This window comes from Heloderma suspectum, chromosome 2 (genome assembly GCF_057233095.1).
Source record: "Heloderma suspectum isolate Gila_16-S chromosome 2, 16-S_ref, whole genome shotgun sequence".
Taxonomy (NCBI): Eukaryota; Metazoa; Chordata; class Lepidosauria; order Squamata; family Helodermatidae; genus Heloderma; species Heloderma suspectum.
Genome location: NC_139459.1, coordinates 277,920,847 through 277,944,484, shown reverse-complemented (window position 1 = coordinate 277,944,484; position 23,638 = coordinate 277,920,847). Strand labels below are relative to the sequence as shown.

Here is a 23,638-nt window from a genome sequence, read left to right as displayed (position 1 = left end):
AGGCTGCGAGCGGCAAAGCGCCCCTTCCACTGGAATCACTTTCATCGTTCCCAAAGCCATTCCCGCCAGTCCTGGACGAGACCCCGCCCACCAAGCGAGCCCCACGCACGGGTTCAGCAAGAGGAGGAGTCTTGCTGAATATAGCCCCGCCCACTCGATTGTCCGCGCTACAGACTCCACGTTCTCGAAAGGGAATTCTTTGCCTTACCCTGGGTATCGTTGAGGGAGTAGCTTGGAGGAGGAGGAGGAGTTGGCTACATGGAGCTGAACGTAAAGCAGGGCGGGACACGGTCCTTGCCGGTGATCGGGTAAACAGTGGCCCCATCTATATAGCTAGACAGCTAAACGTCGACTGCGTCCCGTCCCAACCTAAGAAAAACAGCGATTATTAATTACAATTGTGCACCATCATCCCTTCCTCCAAGGAGTTCAGTATTGGGGGGAAAAGGCGGGATATTAATTAATTAATAAGTAATAATAATAATAATTCAGGGCAGCTCAAATGGACTTTTCACACTTTATCCTGTTGGTTAGGCAGATAGAGACTAGTTGTAGGACAGAAATTTGAACCCAGCTCCCACTTTACACTGCCTCCCTCACCTGGGCTGGCCCTACCATTAAAAAAAACGTTAAAAATTCTTACCTTGTTTTCTCAATTTGTTTAAAGCTGCATTTAAAAAGTTAAAAAGTATCATTTTCCAGGTTTTAGCAGCTTTGATATGTATTTCTTCTTTTAGAATTATTTAAAATCATTGTTGTGGTTGCTTTTAAATTTCTACAGTGTAATCCTATGCATGTTTACTCAGAAGTAAGTCACATTGTGCTCCATGTGACTTACTGCCAGATAAGTGTGCATAGGATCACATCATCATCCTATGTTTAGGCCGAAAAAAGTCCTACAAGTGCATAGTAAAAGACAGATGAAAGAAATGATGGTTCAACTGTTAAATAAGGATGGCAAAATGATAACAGATGACAAAGAAAAGGCAGAGGTGCTCAATTCCTACTTTGGCTCAGTCCTCTCCCAAAAGAGGGTCTATGAGCCCCCTGGCAAAGGTGAAGTACAGGCTGAAGGGGCAGGATTGCAGCTTGAGATCAATAGGCATATGGTCAAGGAACACCTAATTCCTTTGAATGAGTTCAAATCTCCAGGGCCAGATGAACTGCACCCTAGAGTAATAAAGGAACTAGCAGAAGAACTCTCAGAACCACTGTCTAGTCTCTTTGAGAAATCATGGAGGACGGGTAAAGTGCCAGATGATTGGAGGAGGGCTAATGTTGTCTCTATCTTCAAAAAGGGCAAAAAGGAGGAACCTGGGAACTATAGACCAGTCTGACATCAATCCCTGAGATAATTCTGGAGCAGATTATAAAGTGATCCATCTGTAAGCACCTTGAAAACAATGCAGTGATTACTCGAAGCCAACATGAATTTGTCAAGAACAAGTCCTGCCAGATGAATCTGATCTCATTTTTTGATCAGGTGACCTCTGTTGGAGACTGTGGTTATCACAGAGAGGAAGGCCAGGATCTCTTCTCAATCATCCCAGAGTGCAGGACATGGAATAATGGGCTTACGTTACAGGAAGCCAGATTCCGGCTGAACATCAGGAAAAACTTCCTGACTGTCAGAGCAATACGACAATGGAACCAATTACTTAGGGAGGTGGTGGGCTCTCCCACACTGGAGGTGAAGCTGGACAGCCATCTGTCGGGGGTGCTCTGACTTGGATTCCTGCACTGAGCAGGGGGTTGGTCTTATAGGCCCCTTCCAACCCTACTGTCCTATGATCCTATGATTCTGAACTCCCACCATTCCCCAGACACCATGGCTGGCTGCAGGTGGGGGGAATGTTGGGAATTGTAGGACTTTTTTCTATCTAAACAAGCATAGGCTTGCAACCTTAATGTGTTTTATCATTATTTGTATTGTATTTGCTATTGTTTTGTATACTGCCCTGAAAGCTTTGGCTATAGGGCAACTAATAAATGGAATAACTATTAATAATAGTATTTATTTATTGCGTTTTAATCTGCCCAATAACAGATATTCTCTGGGCAGATTGCAAATGGTTAAAATAAAATAAAAATATTTTAATAATATATTAACATAATAATGTTAAGGGGACAGCACTACATATGCCACACAGCCTGCCTGGCACCTCCTAAACCAGCAGTGGGGGACACTGTCGCCTCGCCAGTGCTGAAGTCAGATTCAGCTGTCCGTCCAGTTGGTGTCTGGTGCATGGAATGGGGAGCAGGTCCACCTTGTCCTCCACCTCAGGCATCAAAAGGTCTTGGCCGGACCTGTCCCCCTCCCTGCTTCATTCTCTTCCCCCCACCCCCAGCCTTAGCGAACGACCCTGCTGCCCTTTCCTTAGTCTCCCAGGGCAGGGGCTGCCCTAGAATTCTTCTGCTCGCTTTTCTATCGTCATCTGCTCATCGTCTTAGGCGAACTCAGTTCTTCAGGATATGGGTAGGAAGGGGAAAGAGGAGGACATAGGGATAGCCTCGGTTATTGTTCTTGAAATGTTTGGCTGCTGTGCTAGAGCAGATGTTGCTTGCGGCTTTGGAATTAAAGCCATGGCCACTTTACACAATCTCCATGTTGTGCCTTTGGCTGCCACTGAAGGTCAAAATCCTGCCTCCCAGCCCTTGTTTTCCAGGTCTGGTGCTGAAAATGCAAAAGCTGCCCTGAGACAGAGTTGGCTGTCTTTCAGCCAATTTACTGCCTTACTTACCCAGCTGCCCCCTCTCCATCTCTTCTGCAAAATACTAATAGCCCAGCTGTTAGTTTACATAATAGATTATGTCAATGTCTCCCCCACTTCCCCAAGCCCACCAATAATACTAGGATGTGTCTTTGCAGGGTGGATGAGGACACAGAAAAGGAGCAGGCTTGGCACCCCACCCACCTGCAATTGACGGTCCTGCGCGCCTGCTCCCTCCGTGCCAAGGGAACCACGGGCAGCAGCAACCCCTATGTTGTGATTCAGCTACAAAAGCAAAAATTTAGGACATCTGTAGTGCCACACAGCCTAAGCCCTGAATGGCATGAAGAGTGCATGTTGCAGCTGCCCACTGTGCTGGATGACTCAGAAGAGCATGGCCTCATCCTAACCGTTATGCACCAGTCCTTGCATCATTTCAACCAGTTTCTCGGCAGAGTCTGCTTGCCTCTTGCCCGGCTCTTTCGGGACAAAACGAAGAGGAAAAACGAGTGAGCAGAGCCAATCCCACATCCATCTTGTAGAGTTAAGCAGAGCTCACCTATCGGAGCCACGGGGTGGCATCAGGCAAGGAGTGTGGGATATAGCTTGCAGGTGATGGCCCTGAGTTCTCCCTGCCCTAGCAAGTGGACCATACCACAAGCAGCAGAAATAGGATGAACAGGTGCAGAATTGTACAGCCAGGAGCTACAACATGAATGTCACACGCACTCCCACGTTATAAGATCTTGTAATAAAGAAAACCAACTGCAAACAAGGAAGGCAACATTCAACATGTATTCCCTTTAATGCTGCACACAGCTAGAGGCTTAATTTTGGCAGGGACTGGGATTTAGTAGGCACTGGAAGGAAAAGGAGTGGGCTACTGGAAGCAAGAGGGAGGCATTTTGTCCTCGTCACAATTGGCTGTGTAGTTTAGCATATTGATAGGATTTAGTGCACTTCACTGCTAGTTATCAAGCTATGCGAAGTGAGCAGTAAGTACATGCATGCCCAACTGCAGACTCTGCCAGGATCCAGATACACCAACCATCCAGGCACACCACTCTGATCATCTACAGTGCAGGATAGGGTACCTCTTATGTGAATGAAGCCAGCCAGTTACTATGCTGGAACGGACAGTGGTAGCCCTACAACCAAGCAGGAAGCTGGCAGGCTGCGAGATCCTGCTAAGTGCTGAGAACGTTACCACACATCTGCCCCCCAATCAGAAGTCTTGGGGCAGAAGTGGCAAAATCCTCCTTAGCACTTGGCAGGCCGCTACAGATGATCAGCTTACAACACAGTTACGTTCACTGGGGTGACTTCCAACCTGACAAATTAACGTCAGCATCCACCCACAGTACATGGTATCAAAGAAGCTATTGCATTCAGGCCCTCCTTCTGGGCTTCCCACAGGCAGCTGTTTGGCCACCGTGTGAAACGAATGCCGTCCTAGGTGGCCTTTGGTCTCATCCAGCAGGGCTCTTCTGATGTTCCTAAACTGGAGCGTGATGCCCTATGTAGTGTCACCTGTATGTGTCAGGAAGTAGAACCTGATACTGCAGTGGTATCTGATAGAGTGGTGTGTTGGACACCTGCAGTAGCAGCTGTTCCATTCTCTCACTGCAGGTGGTTTGTGCTGCAATCTCGACCTGGAAAGAAGGAGAAGACGAGAGGACACCTGCAGCTCGACATCCAGTTCTTACAGATCTCATCGCCGACCAGCGAGCCAGCATTCAGCTCTCGTGGGGCCTGGGCCCTCTTTAACAGGTTCTGCGGAAGCAAGAAGGGCAAGAGGTACAAGGTGCACAAAGAAGCCACGTCTCAATCATCCAGCTTGGTACGTGCACACCAGAGTGGAACCTGTCCCCAGGTGTTGGGTTTTCTTCTGCAAGTGCGAGTGTTGCAGGCAATTGCTTGTTCACCCAGGAGAAGCTGGAAACACTGGGCCCATTTTCCACAAGAGACATTTCAGCCCACTTCACCTTTCCCACATGTATAACTTCAGTGAGGAACCTACATTAATTAGAATTTACATTCAGTTTATAAACGGTGCTCTTCTGGGTTCCGTCCCACATGAACAGCATTCTCAACTGGCGGAAAGTGTTCTCAGTGCCATTTCTGAAATAACGGCTTTCTTCACACAGAGTTTTGATCCTGCGATTGAGATTGCTCCTTCACGGAAGTTTGCAGGCTCTTTATATGACGCCATGAACCTCCAGGGTGTCTCCTGCACTAAATGCCCTTTGTTCCAGTTTTAAATAGATCGCAGATAATGAGCTATCAAATTACCCCGTTGTGTTCCGCTTGAGTTCCCTCCATGAAAAGAGGGAAAGCGGCAAGAAGAGGAGCGAGATCAATGAAAGATAATGGAAGGCTCAGATACGGGGAGAAGGAGGGGGAAAGGGGAAGGGGGAAAGGAAGCACATGGAAAATAGAATCGTGATCCTGCATTTAAAATGGAAGCAGAAAGCCCGTTTTAAATGCAGGATTTTAGGGTGGTGTAGAGATGACCAACCTTTGGTCAAAATGAAAAGGGTGGGGAACTACAAGCCCTGGGTCCCAATCTGGCCGTGCCTCCTTCCCTTGACCCCACTGCTTCCTCCAGGCTTGTGTGCATTTCCCTCCACCACCACCCCCATTCTAAAAAGGTGAAAATGCCTCTCCTTAGTTACTGACAGTAAGAGACTTAAGCTACAACACACAGATCGTTCTTGGTATTTTTGGCTCTGTCCTTTTGCCCCACCTACTTTTCCTTCAGCCCTGCTCACCACTGGAATGTGTTCCCCCACCCCACCCCACCCCACCCCAACAGCTTCTCTGAAACTGAATTTCCTCTCGAGCTGAAAGCGGTTCTCCACCCCTGGTCTAAAACATCTGGATTTAAACACTGCTGGTCTGGCAGAGAACTCTGCTGCCCAAGCAGAGTAATACAGAACAGTCCTTCCCAACCTGGAGTCCTCCAAGTGTGTTTGACTACAACCCCCACCCATCCCCAGTTAGCATGGCCAATGGTATGGGGGGTGCTGTAGTCTAACACATCTGGAGGGCACCAGGTTAGGGAAGGCTGACATAGAGTGCGGCATCTTGAACCACCAAAGCGCATCTTCTATTCGCTGCCCCATCCAAATAAAATGGGAGTTCTGGTAGTGACTGACTCCCCTTCCCCCTTGCTTCTGTAATGAAACCTTTCTCTAATGAGGATGAAGATGCTGGGCAATACACTACTAATCCTTCTAACAGCTTTATAGAGGCCCTCACAGTGAGCAGGTTGGGGGTGGTGTAGGAAACTCGTGATGGAACAGTGGCATATATACAGCCAGGGCCAGAAATACTGGAACAAGGGTAACTGTTTTGGCAGTTGGCCTCTGTACACCACCACATTGAAGTTGAAAGGAAACACACCCAGATGGGAGCGAAGTCAGGACTTTCAGCTGTAATTCAAGGGGTTTGACAAAAGTGGTGCACTAACTATTCAGGAAGGACAGCCAGTGGCATACACACACACCCATCGTTGGTGGCTCATAAATAATGGAACAAACCAACATCATTTCAAACTTAAGGATTGCCTTTAATACCTGGATGAAAATCCTTTGCAGTCAATGACTGCCTGAAGTCTGGAACCCATGGACATGACCAAATGCTGGGTTTCCTCCCTCGGGATGCTTTGCCAGGCCTTGACTGCAGCTGCTGCTTGTTTGTGGGTCTTTCTGCCTTCAGTCTTGTCTTCAGTAAGTGAAAAGCATGCTCTAGTGGGTTGAGATCAGGTGACTGACTTGGCTATTGAAGAACATCCCACTTCTTTTCCTTGAGAAACTCTTGGGTAGCTTTTGCTGTATGTTTTGGGTCATTATCCATCTGCAATATGAAGTGGCGTCCTATCAGTTTGGCAGCATTCGGCTGAATCTGAGCAGAAAGTATAGCCCTATACACGTCAAAATTCATCCTGCTGCTTTTCTCAGCAGTCAGGTCATCAATAAACACCAGTGACCTGGTTCCATTGGCAGCCATACATGCCCATGCCATAACACTGCCTCCACCATGTTTGATGTGTAGATGATGTGGTATGCGTTGGATCATGAGCTGTTCCTTTCCTTCTCCATACTTTTCACTTCCCATCATTCTGGTACAAGTCAATCTTGGTTTCATCAGTCCAACGAATCTTATTCCAGAACTGGGCAGGCTTTTTTAGGTGTTCGCTGGCGAAGGCTAATCCGGCCTGTCTGTTCTTGAGCGTTACTAGTGGTTTGCACCTTGTGAAGCTTCTGTATTTACATTCATAAAGCCATCTCTTGACTGTAGATGCTGATAATGACATGCCTACCTCCGCAACAGCGTTTTTGACCTGGCTAGATGTTGTGAAAGGGTTCCTCTTCACCATGAGCAGAATTCTGCTGTCATCCACTTTAGTTGTCTTCCGTGGTCTTCCAGGCCTTTTGCTGTTGCTGAGCTTGCCAGTTAATTCCTTCTTTTTCAGGATGTTCCAAATTGTTGTCTTGGCCACTCCCACTGTTTTTGCTATCTCTCTGATGGGTTTATGTTGTTTCCTCAGCCTAATGACGGCCTCCTTCACTCGCATGGACACCTCTTTGGACCTCATGTTGAGAGTTCCAGTGAACAGCTACCAAATGCAAATGTAACACTCAGAACCACCTCCAGGCCTTTCATCTGCTTGATTGGTCATGGGGTGCCCAGGAAACAGGCCACACCTGGCCATGCAGCTGCTTGTCAGCCATTTGTTCCATTACTTATGAGCCACCAACGATGGGTGTGTGTGTATGCCACTGGCTGTCCTTCCTGAATGGTTAGTGCCCCACTTTTGTCAAACCCCTTGAATTACAGCTGAAAGTCCTGACTTCACTCCCATCTGGGTGTGTTTCCTTTCAACTTCAATGTGGTGGTGTACAGAGGCCAACTGCCAAAACAGTTACCCTTGTTCCAGTATTTCTGGCCCTGACTGTAGCTCCAAGGCTGCGGCACTGACCTTGTCTGCTTCTTTTATGCAGGCGAACGAGGATTCATCTTCCTCCAGTGTGAACACTGAGCTGGAGCTCTCAGCAGTGAAGTCTGGTCCCAGGGCTGGCAGCTCCTTGCACACAGTAGCAGGTGAATTGATTAAAGGACAGGACGAGGAGCCTTAGCTGTACAAGGCACTGCAAAGACCTCACCGACTGCAGGGAGTTGGAGAAGTGCTTACCTTCATCTCTTCGGTCCCGTGCCCCTGTGCAAACCCTGGAGCAGCCTTCTCCAAACTGGTGCCCTCCTGATGTCTTGGACTACAACTCCAAGCATTCCTGACCATTGGTCATGCTGGCTGGGTCTGATGGCAGTTGAAGTGTAAACCATCTGGAGGGCACCAGGTTGGAGAAGGCTGCCACGTGGGATAGCTCACAAGCAAGCAAGCACTGGCTCCATGCTGAGTAGGAACAGCTTCCACGTAATTAACCTTTAGGGCATCCAGCACAAGCTTACTTGAAGCAGAGCTGCCATTATTCTTTAGAGGAAGTAGAGCTGCTCTGCTGGTACGCTGATCAAAACCATTCGCTCAGCATTAGCAATGGCAAGACCCCCTCTATTTCACGTGCCCTTCTTCAGACAGACAGCAGCCACCCAAGCCGAGTCACGGCTTCATTCACTTGTCAGCATCTTTCGTGACTTCTAGAGTAAAACCTAATTCAAAGAGCCAGAGCAGCAATGCTGAGAAGAATTTTAGGCTCTCGGTCAGCCTCTCACAGTATTTATTATTTTTTATTACGTAATAAATGTATATACCGCTTCCCATATTGAAAAAAATATCACTCAGCACTTAGTAGCAGCCAGTATGTGCTGTAGTAGCTAGCTTCACACTGCTGAACAGTGGGACCAAGGAGGTCGGTATCAGAGGGATGTGCACTGCAGATTTCAGAGCCTTAGAAAAAAGTATTGCTCTGCTCCGTTTGTGTTATTGGAGGGAGGGAGGGAGGGAGAGCTCAGATGAAAGCACACACAAGGGGGCTGTGGTGTAGGCTAGCCTCACCCCCACACATTCAGCAAGCCTGAGAGGGGGTGCTACGTCTATACGCTGGCATGCTTGCACATAGCTCCTCCATCCAAGGGCCAACCAGGAGCTCCACTCCCATGTGTCATTGGCGGAGCTAGTCTGGCAACCTCCTCGCACGGGGTCTGAACACCTCCCCTCACCCCTACCCACATTTCGGTCTTCTCCCCGTATCTTGCCAGCCCTCTAAAGACCACGCTAGATAGCCCAAAAGCTTCCATTTTGCATTGTTCCCCTTTGCCCTGGTCGTTTTAGCTACCGGTAAGTATAATCATATGTTATGCCTAAAAGAGACTCAGCGTTTTGTTTTTGCTAAGGGAATGCAGATTCTGCACTCAGAATAAATCATGCATTTTAACTTGAGTTGCATTACTTGACTGCAATATGGGTTGTCTGCAAAATTGGGAAGGTTTAGACAAGGACTAGACTGGGAGGGGAGGAGTAGACAGAGAATAGGAGACAGTAAGCAAAGACAGAAGCTCAGAGGCCAGGGGGAAGAACATAATACTGGAAGCCCTGTTGAAAGCCCATTTTGATGTCTAAGTATCCAACAGTCTCACATAAGGAGACTCACAAAACAATTACTTTGTTTAAAAAAAACCCAGAATCCAGATTCTGCACTGTATAGCACATGTAGGAAACAGGTATCCTGGGACGTCTGTCCTTAGGTTCTGGAGGTCTTTTTTCACAGTTCTACAATGTAGCATCAACTGAAACATCATACCCGAGCCACAAAAGAAAAGCTCGTTAAGTAAAAACTGCTTTGGGGCCCTAGGAAAGCACAACTCTAACCCTTTTGGTTCTCCCCTACCCCTTACAGCTATCTCTGCTGGGAAAAAACCCGCATCCAAAACTCAGCTGCAGAAGCTCATGTCATGTAACTACAAGGAACTTTCCTCCAATGCTATGAACACAAGTCAGTCTGAGCATCCAAGTAGCCTGGAACAATTTAGCAGCATCTTTACTCAGCAGCCCAAGAAAAAATCTAAGCCTCTGAAAGAGGAGAGGAGTCCAGAGGCAGCAGGCATTTCTATGGAGGCTTGGCAAGCATCCCTTCCACCCCTTCATGTGGCAGGGCCCAGTGACATCCCGCCACGGGCACAGACCCTCCACCTCTCTACAGTGAGCCTTCAGCAGACTACCAGCATCTCCACAGCCAGCTCTGTGACCAGCCACTTCTACAGATGCCGGCTGCGGCTGCATAGGAGCTATCAGTTCTGTCGTAGGTGTTTTGGCCTGGGTTCCTGATGTGGGGGCTTCAGCTTTGTCTCCAACTCCCTTGGCGAAAAAGACTTATTGGGAGTAGCCAGGAGTGTACAAATGCATCATATTCAGACAATATATATGTCTGTGTGTGTGCGCGCATGCGCGCAACTCTGGCTAGAGTCTTTGGCTTGAAGGCGTGCCTGGCAAGATCAAGGCTAATCTAAGCTCAGAAGGATAGGCTTAGGTCAGGATTCTGGATTCCAGTAGTAGAAAGTCACATTGGCAGGAAAAGGGAGAAGGCTCAAACCGCGAGACCCTGGTATTTCTTGGGACATCAGGGGTTTATGCACACATTTGGCAATTTGAGGAACTGTTCTGGACACCACCACAAAACAGCTGTCATGGGAGGCGTGGCTAATCACAAAGGGCAAGTAACCTACCCAAAAGACTGAGTATAAAGCCAAGGTGGGATCTGAGCCCCAGCACACTAAACACCTCCTTTGCATCCACACTTTTCAGCACCAACAGAACTAATTTAATTTGTTGATTAAAAATAGTGGGAGGGATAGGACACCTTCATGAGCTCCATGAAAGGTGTCTGGGGCCACACTGGTGCCCATGGGCACCATGTTGTCTGTCTATGGCCTACATGCACACACATGCTCTCTCACACACATTCCACTTATGATGTTCCTTCGGGATCCACTCACTTCAATGGCTTTATTGCAACAAGCCAAACACTTTTACAGCCCCAGAGACCCCAAGAACAAGGTCCTTTACCACAGTGGGCTTAGGTAAGGTGGTAGGTGATGATGCTCTCACAGCCAGAGAGCAAGGTGTCCATTTAGCAGGAGGCCCCTGGAGGAAGAGTTGGGGGGCATCAGAGTTTCACAGCGGGCATTTATGCATATTTCATCATGAGAGAAGCAAACTTCCAACAAACTAACCAGATGCTGATTCTGTAAGTCCTTTAAGTATCAGCTTGGGCAACAAACTCTGAAACAAGTCTACAGGTCTCTCCACCCCTCACCATCTGGGAGTTGGAGCCCTGGCTTGTACAGGGAGGACAATTTAGTCACGCTCCTGCCTCTCAGTCTGAGATGTCCTTCTGCTTGTTTCAATGTAGGTAGCCAAGACAACATCCTTCTGAACGGCAAGCAGGCTGAGCAGGGACTCAGGCCATTTAATCTTGCCAGCACCTCTGCGTTCGTTGTCACCTTACAGTATCCACATGGAAGAGGCTGTGCCCTACATACACCTGTCAACTGGTGTGGATCCTCAGCCCTCCTTTTAACCATCTGAGCCATAGGCATCTCTGCTGTGCTGTTGGTTCCTACAGAAGGACCTGCCTTCGGAGAGCCCAGCAGCAATTCTGGCAACCAGCCGCACAGTAACACAATAGACAGTCTATGTGGTAGGCAGCTCAGCCAAACACACACCAGGGAGTCTCAATGGAGTCACATTCTAGCAAGATGTTCAGGATTGTGCAGGGAGCTCCTGCCACATTCAACGGAGTGCGTGACTCCACTTTGTATTCGAGGTTGGTCAAGCCTCCGGTACGGTCCACCTTGAACTGCTCCTGAGTGGAAACAAAAATGCCAAGCGTCATGCACAGAGGTCCCAAACAGGAGAGCAAAGGATGCCATCGTGGAATAGGGTGTGGCTGATGTTTGAGTGAGAGAGCTCAGGGAGCACCCAGAGTGAAATAAGCAGGAGGTGGCTAAATCACTGTCAACGAGAGAGGCTTGGAGCACAGTTCTTGTAAGGGGTCTACAATAATCAATCCTCCTCCTCTTAGTGGAAGTCATGCACACTTCCCAGTGATTTTCTTTTTGAGGTGCGGAACTTTTGGGGAGGCATTTTTTCATGTTGGGGGAGCACTGCAGAGAGAAGGTGCCTCCCGATACACATCCCAACATTCAGGCAGTGGCTCTACTGTGAGCTGTAGCTTTGGCCCCGGTTTTGGTGTCTTCGAATCACTCATCAGCCACTAACACTGATATAATTGCTTAATTATTAAGTTAATCAGATATGACTGTGTGATAACATCATTATTAGGAAGAAGGGTGACTTTAAAACAAAAAGGTAGTGCCGAAGCAGCCATGGGTTGCGAATGCTGACAAATAGGCGTGAAAAGGTAAACATTTGTGTAGTCTTTCAGGAGACTTTAGGCTCCCCACAAAGCCTTTTTCTGTCGTGCTAATATTCACTGGTAAACATTTGTCTCAGCCCTCATCTAAAAGCTCCCAGGTTTTCTGTAAATCTTACAATTAGAATTGTACACAATTGCATGGTTTTCTTTTATTTGCGTGCTTTGTTCTGACTGCAGAACATGGGTGGGTGTTATTTTTGAAATTTTGGATTTCATTTACTGACGGTCAAAAGGGAGAGAGAGCTGATACCTGTTTCGGAACATTGGGGAGAATAAATCAGAGAGGCTAAGGGACAGGAGTGGGAAGTGATGCTGACTGCAAAAGATACACTTCCTACTTTCTAATGCTAGTGTTAATTGGTTACCTTGTATGGTTTTTATCCCAATCCATCTAGGACAGAAATGTGTGTTTTAAAAGTCAGAATTTTAAAAAGGTCAAAATAATAGAATCGTGTAGACATTTGAGACTCTGTTCTATGGGATTCAACCCATATAGATTTCTTTGTCCTCCAACTGCCATTCAATATTGAGTAAGGCTAGAGTAAAATGTGAAGTGAGAGCAGGAATGTCTGAGCAAGAATGTGGGACTGACTACAGTGCTGTATGGCCAGATCCTACCTAGGTAAGGCAACAGCTTCCAGTTCCAAGATAAAGACATCCTTCACCCACCTCCCACATGAGAAACTCCTACCTGCTTCTGGGAAGCAATGCGCTTCTGGTCTCTCTTGCGCCAAGCTGGGTCATGCAGATGTTGGAATGTCTTATGTCCACTTGTAATGCCTAAGGGCCGGAAGAGCTGAAATACAAAGTGGCAGAGCCTGCATGAGCAACTTGTCTGACGTCAGAAGTCTTGGTTCAACATAGAAATCACACAGCTCTGCAGAATACCTGCCTAAATAATATCCTTCCTATGGGAAGCAGGGAAAGAGGTTGGTAGCAGGCTCAGATTGCACTGGGAACCTGAGTCCCAAGGTTAGGTCCTCAACCGCCAGCTAGAGCCATACTGCATCCTCACCTGAAGTCCAGCTCCTCTAATGCGGCGATAAAATTCATCATCCTCCCGGCCCCAGCCCCAGAAGCGGTTAGACATTCCATTGCACTGAAAGGAAACAACAGCAAAAATGCAGTTAATCCCAGTGTTCATTTCCTCCAATGAGACTTGGGGCAGAGACTGTAAAATGTGCTGTTAACTGTACCGAGGCACAGCCAGCACCATTACCTTAAGACTTCTTCATCTAGAGGATTAAGGGAGTGGGGATCTTTATACCTGAAGCCAGTAAGCATGGAGTAGCCAATCTAAACACCAAGCAAGTAGACTGACACCCTCCACCCATCCAAAGAACTAGCAAGGGCTTCTTCAGCAAAAATCCCATGAGCCCTTTCTGTGAGAAGGAACTGGGGACTTACCATTTGATAGTGCTGTTTGGTGAGCAGCAAGATGCCGCCCACATAGGTGCTATAGTGATAGAGAGGGTGCAACTCGGGCGATGCCACGTGGAAAGGCCCAGCAGCTGGGAAGCCATAGTCCAATTCCTTATTGAGAGGTAGCAAGTCCACATCATGCATGGCAATGTAGTCTGTGTCATTGCCACTTTCCAGGAAGCCCACGTTGATCAGAGATGCTCTGTTAAACCTGCCCAAGAGACCAATGTGAGCAGACTGGAACGAAGTCTCAAAGTTTGGCTCAGGAAAGCTTAGCCACCACTATGTCAAAAGTGCTCAGGCCATGCATCCAGCCACTGTTTTATGGTCTATCACTTCACTAGCAACTCTCCAACTCATGAGGAGTAGGAAAGAAGGCCCAGCAGGAACACAGAATCTTTAATGTAGGAGAAACCCAACAGAAACTAGATAAGCAATTACAGATAAACAGGAGTTCAGAATTCCACAGTAAATCTCACTCAGATTCTCTAACTAGATCAACTATGTAAATAACGCCCTAATGAACAAATGCACTTTATTCATCTAGAGGTTCTCTCCGTTCTTAGAATGTATATTTTTTTCCTTAGGGGCTACAGTAGTAAAAGAGAAATGAGGAATGAGAGCATGAGGCAGAAGGGAAGAAGTGAAATAGATGTATAAAAACAAAGGCATGGGTCACGAAGAGGAACAGAGAGTTTTGCAGAGTGAAGCAGCTCTGCCCCTTGGAAACCCAAATGAGACTCACATTCACTTCTGATCCTTCATCATGTACTACGTATTTTCAAAATGCTGGCTGCAGTCAGGAGGATTTGATTAAAACACATATCCCAAAATTGTTCAGGATTCTGAATTTGCTATCAAAACAGCCAGATTCCAAAACCTAGTGTACCCAGTGCTGGGTCACAATGCACCCTCCCCACATAATCACTGGTAGCAGGTGGTGTAAAAAGTTGCTGACATGCCGAAAGGCCAAGAGAGCAGAAACATGTTTTTGCTTACAGGATCTTATCTTAATATTGGCTAAAAGCCCCCCTGCCCAAAAATAGGGGGGTTCATGTTATTCAATAGGAAGAGGGATGAAAAGGTAATTCTATTAAGTGCTCAGACTGTGTAGGTCATTAATCAATGAAGTACTTTCTATTCACACGCAAAGTCATGAAGAACAAATTGAGTTTTGTTCCATGCTGTTGCTTTGGGTAGCTTTTCCTTCATTACCACCTCCTTCCAACTCTCATGTGTAATACATGCATGATACAGAGCTAAATTCAACAATTAACACTGCTTGGGGGATAACTGAATTCAAAGATCATGCAGCTTTTAAAGACGCACTGTAACAAAATGTCATGTGCACATAATCCCTGTCATTAGCACTTTTCCCCCAGCATATAGACTTCATGGAGTAATTGTTTAGCAGACTGGTGGGTGGAAGCTTTGGACTGTTGTTAAAGTATGTAGTAGACTTTAGCACCTTTTAGAATGGGTGGACAGAAAGTAGATCTGAATCTACTGGTAGATCTCTGATTTGCAATAGATGAACAAGGATTTCTGACTCTAAATTGTTTAATAGCAGCAGCAACAAAATGACTTCTCCCCTCCCTCCCACCCACCCCACTCTAAATTATACTGCTGAAATTAAAAGAACTGGGGTAATCAGAAGTGGATTTTTGTGTGAAAGTACTGTGAGCACTGTTCAGTTCTGCTACTCAAAACCACTTCCTGGGTTCAAAACTCTTTAATTAAAAGCGTATGTCTTTTGCACCAGATTCTGGCTAGTGGATCTCAGGGTGCTAGTAAAAAAGCAAAATAGACCTCACAAGCTTGAAATCTGCCCACCCCTATCCTAGAACCCTACGTAATTCCTTGCTGAACATGAAAAGTTTGCTCTTTGTTCTAGCAGGTCATCCTAGCTCATTCATTCATTCATTCATTCATTCATTTAAATAAATGTAATACCTTGCCCTTTTAGGGTGTCTACCATCACAGAACATCTTACAATAATCAGTACTAATGAAAAGTTATTCAAATAACAACATAATTACATAACATAAAATAGCAACAGCAAATAAAATACTTATAAAACAAACCCTAAGAACACCCAAAAGCTGACAAATAAAAGGGACTTTAGGGTTCTTCTAAAAACCAATAGAGAGGGGGGGCATACATTATCTCCCTGGAAGAAAATTCCAAAATCATGGGGCCACCACCAAAAAAGCTCTGTCATCAGCCTAATTAGGTCTTACGGGAGACTGCCTAGGGACCCCAGGTACACCATCTTGAGTTTTGCGGGACAAAGGAAGGATATAAATGGCATAATTTGCCAATAGCCCTTTACACCACTTTCTACTAATGATAGTGCGAGGCGTGTGGACCAGTCACATCTAGAAAACAATCAGTATTTTGTATTCTACATCCTGGGTATGTTGCACAAAACCTTGCTCCTCTTTAAAGAGCAAGCATTTTGCACGATAGGTGCAGGCATTAATCTTGCATCCCCACTTTTCCTGATCATGGTCTTTCCTGTTAGAGGCATCCTTTAATTTTGTTTTTTTTAATTTGGCAGGGTGAATTTGCACCCACATACATAAGTGCAATAGTGCAAATCCAACATGTATTAGTATGCATTATAGAAGCCACTGCTCATGCAGTGCAGGAAAGGCATTCTGAACAGAGTTTGAACAGAGAGAGGGATGAAGAAAAACAGTGCCAAGAAAGTGAAATGAGATACAAAATGGGAAGAGTGATGATGTGAACCTTGGAGGAAACAGAAAAGGACACAGGAGAAAGTTTTTGCTTTCTGAGATGTATTTAAGCAAACTGAAGAGCTCTTTGGATTCTGTGTCTTATGGTTTCAGAAAAATAAGTGAAGGCCCTTTCACATGGATACTAGAACCAATTTCTAATAAGTTCTAATTAAATTTAAGGTCCAAAAGCCACCATGATTAAAGAAACAAAACACAAAAAAAGACTCTAGCTCTCCACCAGACCCAAGCAACAGGTAAGAGATAGAACAATCCAATCATGCACATCAAAAGATTGAATTGAACATTAGTTAATGTGTACCACCAATACTGTTTATATAGCTCAGTAACAAAGTGTCTCAAGTGAATAATTATAACTCAAGAACAAATATTAGTTTCAAACTAGGACTGCCACAAGTTTGTTATGCAATTTTGTCTTTATGGCTTAAAAAGCGAAGGTGGCACCATCGTCTAACAACGCTAAATCTTTGCTGTGCCAGAGACAGCATCAATCCTGCTCAATAGAAGAGTACAGAGGAAAAGCCAGAGGGAGTTAGGACAGTTAGCTCCTTTGGGATGTTTAGCAGTATCTAAGCATTGCTTCACTGACAGAGTGACTTCAGACATGATCTCCAGCTTGTACATCTTCCAGGTGGAAGTAATTCAACAGTTCTATTTCAGAGAATAGGGTGGCCCCATGTTTCAGAACCTTCTATAGCAATGTCACATCCAAATCCACTCTGAGAAGGGAACATACCAAATCTAGGATTTCGAATAGGTTAGAGCAGAAAGGAGAAAAAGCATGAGCATGGGGTTCACCCATACCTTACAGTACCTGTAATGGTCCACCTGGTTGAGTATAAAGATATGATGGCGAATTTTCTTCCTGTTGAGAAAGCGATGCATGTGGGGCACAAAAGCCAGCAGCTCCTCAAAGCGCTCCCGGAAAGGCACCAACACTGCCAGGCGGTGGGGTCCCCATGACGGGTCATCAGGAAGCTGAGGTAGAGGCTCAAATGGGCAGGGTTTCTGAGGCACCGTAGCCTCAGTTCGTTGACTTCTAGCTACATCCCCTGAGCAACTGAGCTGCAGCCACAACAGGGAAAGAAAACCCAGCAATAGAGCAACAAAGAAGAGCTGAAATAGAGAGCATTTCCGGGATAGGATGCCCAGCAGCCTGCAGGACCTGAAGCAAAATCAGAACAAGGCAGTACAACACAGTGAGACAGGATGGACTACCCCAAGTGCAAAAGAGCGGAAGATAGATATACACAAACCACCACAGGCTTCTCCAGAGTAAGCACAGCCTGTCAGTGTGGGAATCACCATTGGGACTGGAATTCAAGTCCCTCATTGTGCCCCAACAGCAAAACCTCAGCATAACGCTATTGCCACAATGTGAAAATAAAATAGATGAAACTGGACAGACATGGGAAACCTCATTAACATGAAGCCAGTCTTCCCTAACCTCGTGACCACCAGATGTGTAGGACCATGCTGGCTGGGGATAATGGGATTTGTAGTCCACATGTGGGCAATCCACTGCCTTTGCCCTCTCTGCAGTCTACAGAGTCCCATGGAATCCCAGCCCCCTATTCCCCAGAGCCCAGCTCATCAACCACCAACTGGACTGTGGAGAACATATTGCTGTTTTCTGCTGCTAGCAACAGGGAAACAATCTTCATCAGGACCATTGGGTGTGAAGAGGTTTTGACCTTGCTGCATTCCAGCAATCTCTGCAGGCAGGATCTCTGTTATAGTGATATTTATCAGGATTGGAACGGTGGGTGAGGTTAAAGCATCTTCCCCTCCTCCAGTGATCTTGATTGCTTGGGTGGGACAGGGGGGAGGGAAGCTTTAACCTCACCCCATCCCGGTGATATCAGCAGGCAGGTTTACTTTTTTCTTGCTGCTAATTGGATCAGGATTGCTGCGGGGCGGGGGGGGGGGGCAAAGACTCTTCCTCTTCCCCAGTGATCCTGAATCAGGATCAAGTGGGGAGAGAAGAGGCTTTAGCCCCCCCATTGATAATGCCCCTGAATATATATGTGTGTGTCTATGAGAATGTGTGTGAGAGAGAGACAGAGAAAATGGATGTCTGTGAATTAGTGTGACCTGGCCTCATCCACTGCTGTCTCACTGATCAGGCCCACCCCCGCATGCGTTCCCCCCAATTGTTTCTGCTGCTGGAGCCAATGCGTCCCCCAGTCCTAAAAGGGTTGCCCACTCCGGTTGTAGTCCAACACGTCTGGAGGGCAACAGGTTGGGGGAAGGTGGCACTAAGTATTAATAAAGGCCAAGTGTAAGCAATTTTTTTCAGGTGGAGGGCTGCATTGGTGGGAGGGATAAGGGCCAGGAAGGCAAGGCCACATGCACACCGTAGTCAATATTAAGCTATCTTACTTACATATAACAGCTATTACTGCAATAAAAGACTTTGGATAGTAGTTCAATATTAGTAGTTCCCATAATGGGGATGAGGCAAAGTGCTCTTGGCTTGCTTAAGTTACTTGGGACGCAATCCTGTGCATGTTTAAACAGAGAAAAGGCCTACAACTCCCAGCATTCTAGGGAATGCTGGGAGTTGTAGGCCTTTTCGAATGCTGGGAATTGTTGACCTTTTCTCTGTCTAAACATGCATAGGATTGCACCCTTAGAAAGCTTATTTTGAACCATGGGCTCTTATGCCACACTCTTTGGCTGCAATAACTTTAAGCTCCACTGAACATAGTGGGACTTGTTGTTGTTGTTTTTCAGTCGTGTCCGACTCTTCGTGACCCCATGGACCATAGCACGCCAGGCCTTCCTGTCCTGCGCTCTCTCCCGGAGTGTGCTCAAGTTCAAATTCATTGCATCGGTGATGCTATCTAGCCATCTCATCCTCTGCTGTCCCCTTCTCCTTTTGCCTTCAGTCTTTCCCAGCATCAGGGTCTTTTCCAGAGAGTTTTCTCTTCGCATTAGGTGGCCAAAATATTGGAGCTTCAGCTTCAGTATCTGTCCTTCCAATGAGCACTCAGGGTTTATTTCCTCTAGGATTGACTGATTTGACCTACTTGCAGTCCAGGGAACTCGTAAGAGTCTTCTCCAGCACCACAGTTCAAAAGCATCAATTCTTAGGCGCTCAGCCTTCCTTATAGTCCAGCTCTCACAGCCATACATTTCTACTGGGAAAACCATAGCTTTGATTAGACGGACCTTTGTCAGCAAGGTGATGTCTCTGCTTCTTACTATGCTGTCTAGGTTTGCCATAGCTTTCCTCCCAAGGAGCAAGTGTCTTTGAATTTCATGGCTACAGTCACCGTCTGCGGTGATCATGGAGCCCAAGAAAGTAAAATCTGTCACTGCTTCCATTTCTTCCCCTTCCATATGCCAGGAAGTGATGGGGCCAGATGCCATGATCTTAGTTTTCTTAATGTTGAGTTTCAAACCAGCTTTTGCACTCTCCTCTTTCACCCTCAACAAGAGGCTCTTGAGATCCTCTTCGCTTTCTGCCATTAGGGTGGTATCGTCTGCATATCGGAGGTTGTTGAGAATTCTCCCAGCAATCTTAATTCCGACCTCTGATTCATCCAACCCGGCATTTCTCATGATGTACTCTGCATATAAGTTAAATAAGCAGGGTGACAATATGCAGCCTTGTCGTACTCCTTTCCCAATTTGGAACCACTCAGTTGTTCCATGTCTGGTTCTTACTGTTGCTTCTTGACCCTCGTACAGGTTTCTCAGGAGACAGGTAAGGTGGTCTGGTACTCCCATCACTTTAAGAATTTGCCACAGTTTGTTGTGATCCACACAATCAAAGGCTTTAGCGTAGTCAATTAAGCAGAAATAGACATTTTTCTGGAATTCTCTTGCTTTCTCCATGATGCAGTGAATGTTGGCGATTTGATCTCTAGTTCCTCTGCCTCTTCGAAACCCAGCTTGTACTTCCAGTAGTTCTCGGTTCGCATACTGCTGAAGCCTAGCTTGTAGGATTTTGAGCATAACTTTGCTGGCATGTGAAATGAGAACAATTGTGCGGTAGTCTGAACACTCTTTGGCATTGCCCTTCTTTGGAATTGGAATGTAAACTGACCTTTTCCAGTCTTGCGGCCATTGTTGAGTGTTTCAAATTTGTTGGCATATTGAATGCAGCACTTTAACAGCATCATCTTTTAGGATTTTAAATAGCTCGGCTGGAATACTGTCATCTCCGCTAGCTTTGTTGTTACTAATGCTTCCTAAGGCCCACTTGACTTCACTCTCGAAGATGTCCGGCTCAAGTTCAGTGACCGCACTATCATGGCTATCAGGGACATTAAGATCTTTCCTGTATAGTTCTTCTGTGTATTCTTGCCACCTCTTCTTAATCTCATCTGCTTCTGTTAGGTCCCTGCCTTCTTTGTCCTTTATCATGCCCGTCTTTGCACAAAACGTTCCCTTGAGATCTCCAATTTTCTTGAAGAGATCTCTAGTCTTTCCCATTCTGTTGTTTTCCTCGATTTCTTTGCATTGTTCATTTAAGAAGGCCTTCTTGTCTCTCCTTGCTATTCTCTGGAACTCTGCATTCAGTTGGATATATCTTCCCCTTTCTCCCTTGCTTTTCGCTTCCCTTCTTTCCTCAGCTACTTGTAAAGCCTCATCAGACAGCCACTTGGCTTTCTTGCATTTCTTTTTCTTTGGGATGGATTTCGTTGCTGCCTCCTGAACAATGTTACGGACCTCCGTCCATAGTTCCTCAGGCACTCTGTCTATCAGGTCTAATCCCTGAAATCTATTCCCCACCTCCACTGTATATTCATAAGGAATATGATTTAGGTCATACCTGAATGGTTTAGTGGTTTTCCCGACGTTCTTCAATTTAAGCCGAAATTTTGCAAGAAGCAGCTCATGATCTGAGCCACAGTCAGCTCCAGGTCTTGTTTTTACTGACTGTATGGAGCTTCTCCATCTTTGGCTGCAAAGGACATAATCAATCTGATTTCGATATTGACCATCTGGTGATGTCCATGTGTAGAGTCGTCTCTTGTGCTGTTGGAAAAGAGTGTTTGCTATGATCAGCGTGTTCTCTTGGCAAAACTCTATTAGCTTTTGTCCTGCTTCATTTTGTACACCAAGGCCATGCCTGCCTGTTATCCCGGTGATTTCTTGACTTCCTACTTTAGCATTCCAATCCCCTATGATGAAGAGGACATCTTTTTTTGGTGTTAGTTCTAGAAGGTGTTGTAGGTCTTCATAGAACCGATCAACCTCAGCTTCTTCAGCATCAGTGGTTGGGGCATAGACTTGAATTACTGTGATGTTGAATGGTTTGCCTTGGATTCGTACTGAGATCATTCTATCGTTTCTGAGATTGTACCCCAGTACTGCTTTTCCCACCCTTTTGTTGACTATGAGTGCTACTCCATTTCACCTAAGGGATTCTTGCCCACAATAGTAGATATGATGGTCACCTGAATTAAATTCGCCCATGCCTGTGCATTTTAGTTCGCTGATTCCCAAGATGTCGATGTTCAATCTTGCCATCTCATGTTTGACCACCTCCAGCTTACCTTGATTCACTGATCTGACATTCCAGGTTCCTAAACAATATTGTTCTTTACAGCATCGGATTTTCTTTTCACCACCAGACACATCCACAGCTGAGTGTCCTTTCGGCTTTGGCCCAGCCGCTTCATTCTTTCTGGCGCTACTTGGAAATACTCTCTGCTCTTCCCCAGTAGTATATTGGACACCTTCCGACCTGAGGGGCTCATCTTCCGGCGTCATCTCTTTTAGCCTTGTGATACGTTCCATGGGGTTTTCTTGGCAAGAATACTGGAGTGGGTTGCCATTTCCTTCTCCAGTGGACCACATTTTGTCAGAACTCTCTGCCATGACCTGTCCGTCTTGGGTGGCCCTGCACGGCATAGCTTATGGCTTCACTGAGTTACGCAAGCCCCTTCGCCACAACAAGGCAGTGATCCATAAAGGGGATAGTGGGACTTACTACTGAGTAAACATGCATAGGATTGGACCATTAGCCCCTATGCTTCACCAGCTCCTATGCCTTCACAGTCATCCTGCATTGAGCAGGGGGTTGGACTCGATGGTCTTATAGGCCCCTTCCAACCCTACTATTCTATGATTCTGTGATCTGAAATGGGCTCTTTACAGAAGGTACAAACAGCACAGGGTCCCAGGTCTGCTTCACGTTATATCCTCCAGCTTGGAAACTCTTCCTCTTAACTCTTGATGTGTGGCAGATGTTATGGTTACTTAGGAGGAAACACGCTGACTCAGAGACAACACAGTTCGTTACTACTTTTCTAGCAAAATATCAGAACAGGAAGGGCACGGAAGGGCTCCTGGTCTCTTCTCATAAAACGCCTCTGGCATTGGGTCTCATCCCCTCTGCTGCTGTGCTTTCCATTCATTCTTATACAACAGCCTTCCTCAACCTAGTGCCCTCGAGGTATGTTGGCCGTGCTGACTGGGAATGATGGGCGTTGCAGTCAAACACATCTGGACGGCACCAGGTTGGGGGGCAGGCTGCTAGCGAGAAAGTAAGCTATTTATTTATGGCTGAATGAGGACAGGGACGAAATCGCCGTACCATTACGGAAGGGAGTGAATCAGATCCATGTCTGTTTATATTTCCATAGCAGCAGCAGCAGCATAGATTCTATTTCTTGGTCACTGTAGAGTGTGACAACATGTTGGAGAGACGGGTGTTTCAGGGCTGAAGCGTAGCAGCTAACCCAACCCGACTGAGCCCTGAGAGAAGCTGAGCCGCTGATGCTTGCTGCTACAACAGGGTCACCCGAGGGCTTCTCACCCACGACTCCTTTCCCCGCACCTCCTCCTCCTGCCTCTTGATAGCTCCTTTTTCGCACAATCCCCTCACCGTTAGAATACTTACCCGCCGCCCGCGCTGCGATACATAGCAGACTTACGCCGGGACGGGAACATCCTGCCGCCTTGACGGCAGGACTCCCCGCCCGAGACACGTTGGCTAGGACACTAGGTTCGCCGACTTGCGCGCTCCCCCAGAAACGCGGCCCTTAGTAGCTGTTCCGCCTAAATTTTGTTCCTAGCCGAAGGACGCCTAGGAACGAAAGAGACGTGGCAAGTTTCCCGGCAGAAGTAAGATGGACGGAGACGCAGGTGAGGGGAAGAAGGCAGTAGATCCAAGTCCGAGATTTACTGCCTGCTTCCTCCCTTCACCTGGGTCTCTGCCCGTTCCATCGCTGCTGTGAAAATGGCTCCCAAAGCTGCCCACCCTTGATCTAAGTGGAGCTTCTCGCCTAGAATCTAGGGTAAGTGGCGCGGTCTAGGGGGAACTTCTACACAGCGCCGGGGGAATGGCGGATTTATAAGGTATTCGAATTTGGGTGGGATACAACAGGAACGC

General features: G+C 46.6%; 2 protein-coding genes across 2 annotated transcripts; one reads left to right on the top strand and one right to left on the bottom strand.

The window, feature by feature from the left end:
* The first annotated feature begins 258 nt into the window (after positions 1-258).
* On the top strand, positions 259-9,996 carry LOC146354649 (uncharacterized). The gene is made up of 5 exons (XM_084839449.1): positions 259-308; positions 2,870-3,220; positions 4,341-4,551; positions 7,718-7,817; positions 9,569-9,996. Exons 1-5 carry the CDS (start codon positions 259-261, stop codon positions 9,994-9,996), a joined length of 1,140 nt encoding a protein of 379 aa, XP_084695575.1.
* On the bottom strand, positions 7,593-23,234 carry B4GALT7 (beta-1,4-galactosyltransferase 7). Its single transcript, XM_084839450.1, has 6 exons — positions 23,147-23,234; positions 17,102-17,452; positions 13,514-13,739; positions 13,122-13,205; positions 12,798-12,902; positions 7,593-11,533 (listed from the first exon to the last, which is right to left on the bottom strand). The coding sequence occupies exons 1-6, from the start codon at positions 23,194-23,196 to the stop codon at positions 11,378-11,380; spliced, it is 972 nt and encodes a 323-aa protein (XP_084695576.1). The 5' UTR covers positions 23,197-23,234; the 3' UTR covers positions 7,593-11,377.
* Positions 23,235-23,638: the final 404 nt, after the last annotated feature.

Bases quoted from the DNA above. Each gene is read 5' to 3' on its own strand.
- LOC146354649 (XM_084839449.1), top strand. From the start codon at position 259: ATGGAGCTGAACGTAAAGCAGGGCGGGACACGGTCCTTGCCGGTGATC. The intron at 3,221-4,340 runs GTGAGCAGAGCC...CTCTCACTGCAG, and splicing joins AAAACGAAGAGGAAAAACGA to GTGGTTTGTGCTGCAATCTC. The intron at 4,552-7,717 runs GTACGTGCACAC...TCTTTTATGCAG, and splicing joins CGTCTCAATCATCCAGCTTG to GCGAACGAGGATTCATCTTC.
- B4GALT7 (XM_084839450.1), bottom strand. From the start codon at position 23,196: ATGTTCCCGTCCCGGCGTAAGTCTGCTATGTATCGCAGCGCGGGCGGC. The intron at 13,740-17,101 runs GTACTGTAAGGT...TCTCTTGGGCAG, and splicing joins AACCAGGTGGACCATTACAG to GTTTAACAGAGCATCTCTGA. The intron at 11,534-12,797 runs GTAGGAGTTTCT...GTTTCCACTCAG, and splicing joins GCATTGCTTCCCAGAAGCAG to GAGCAGTTCAAGGTGGACCG.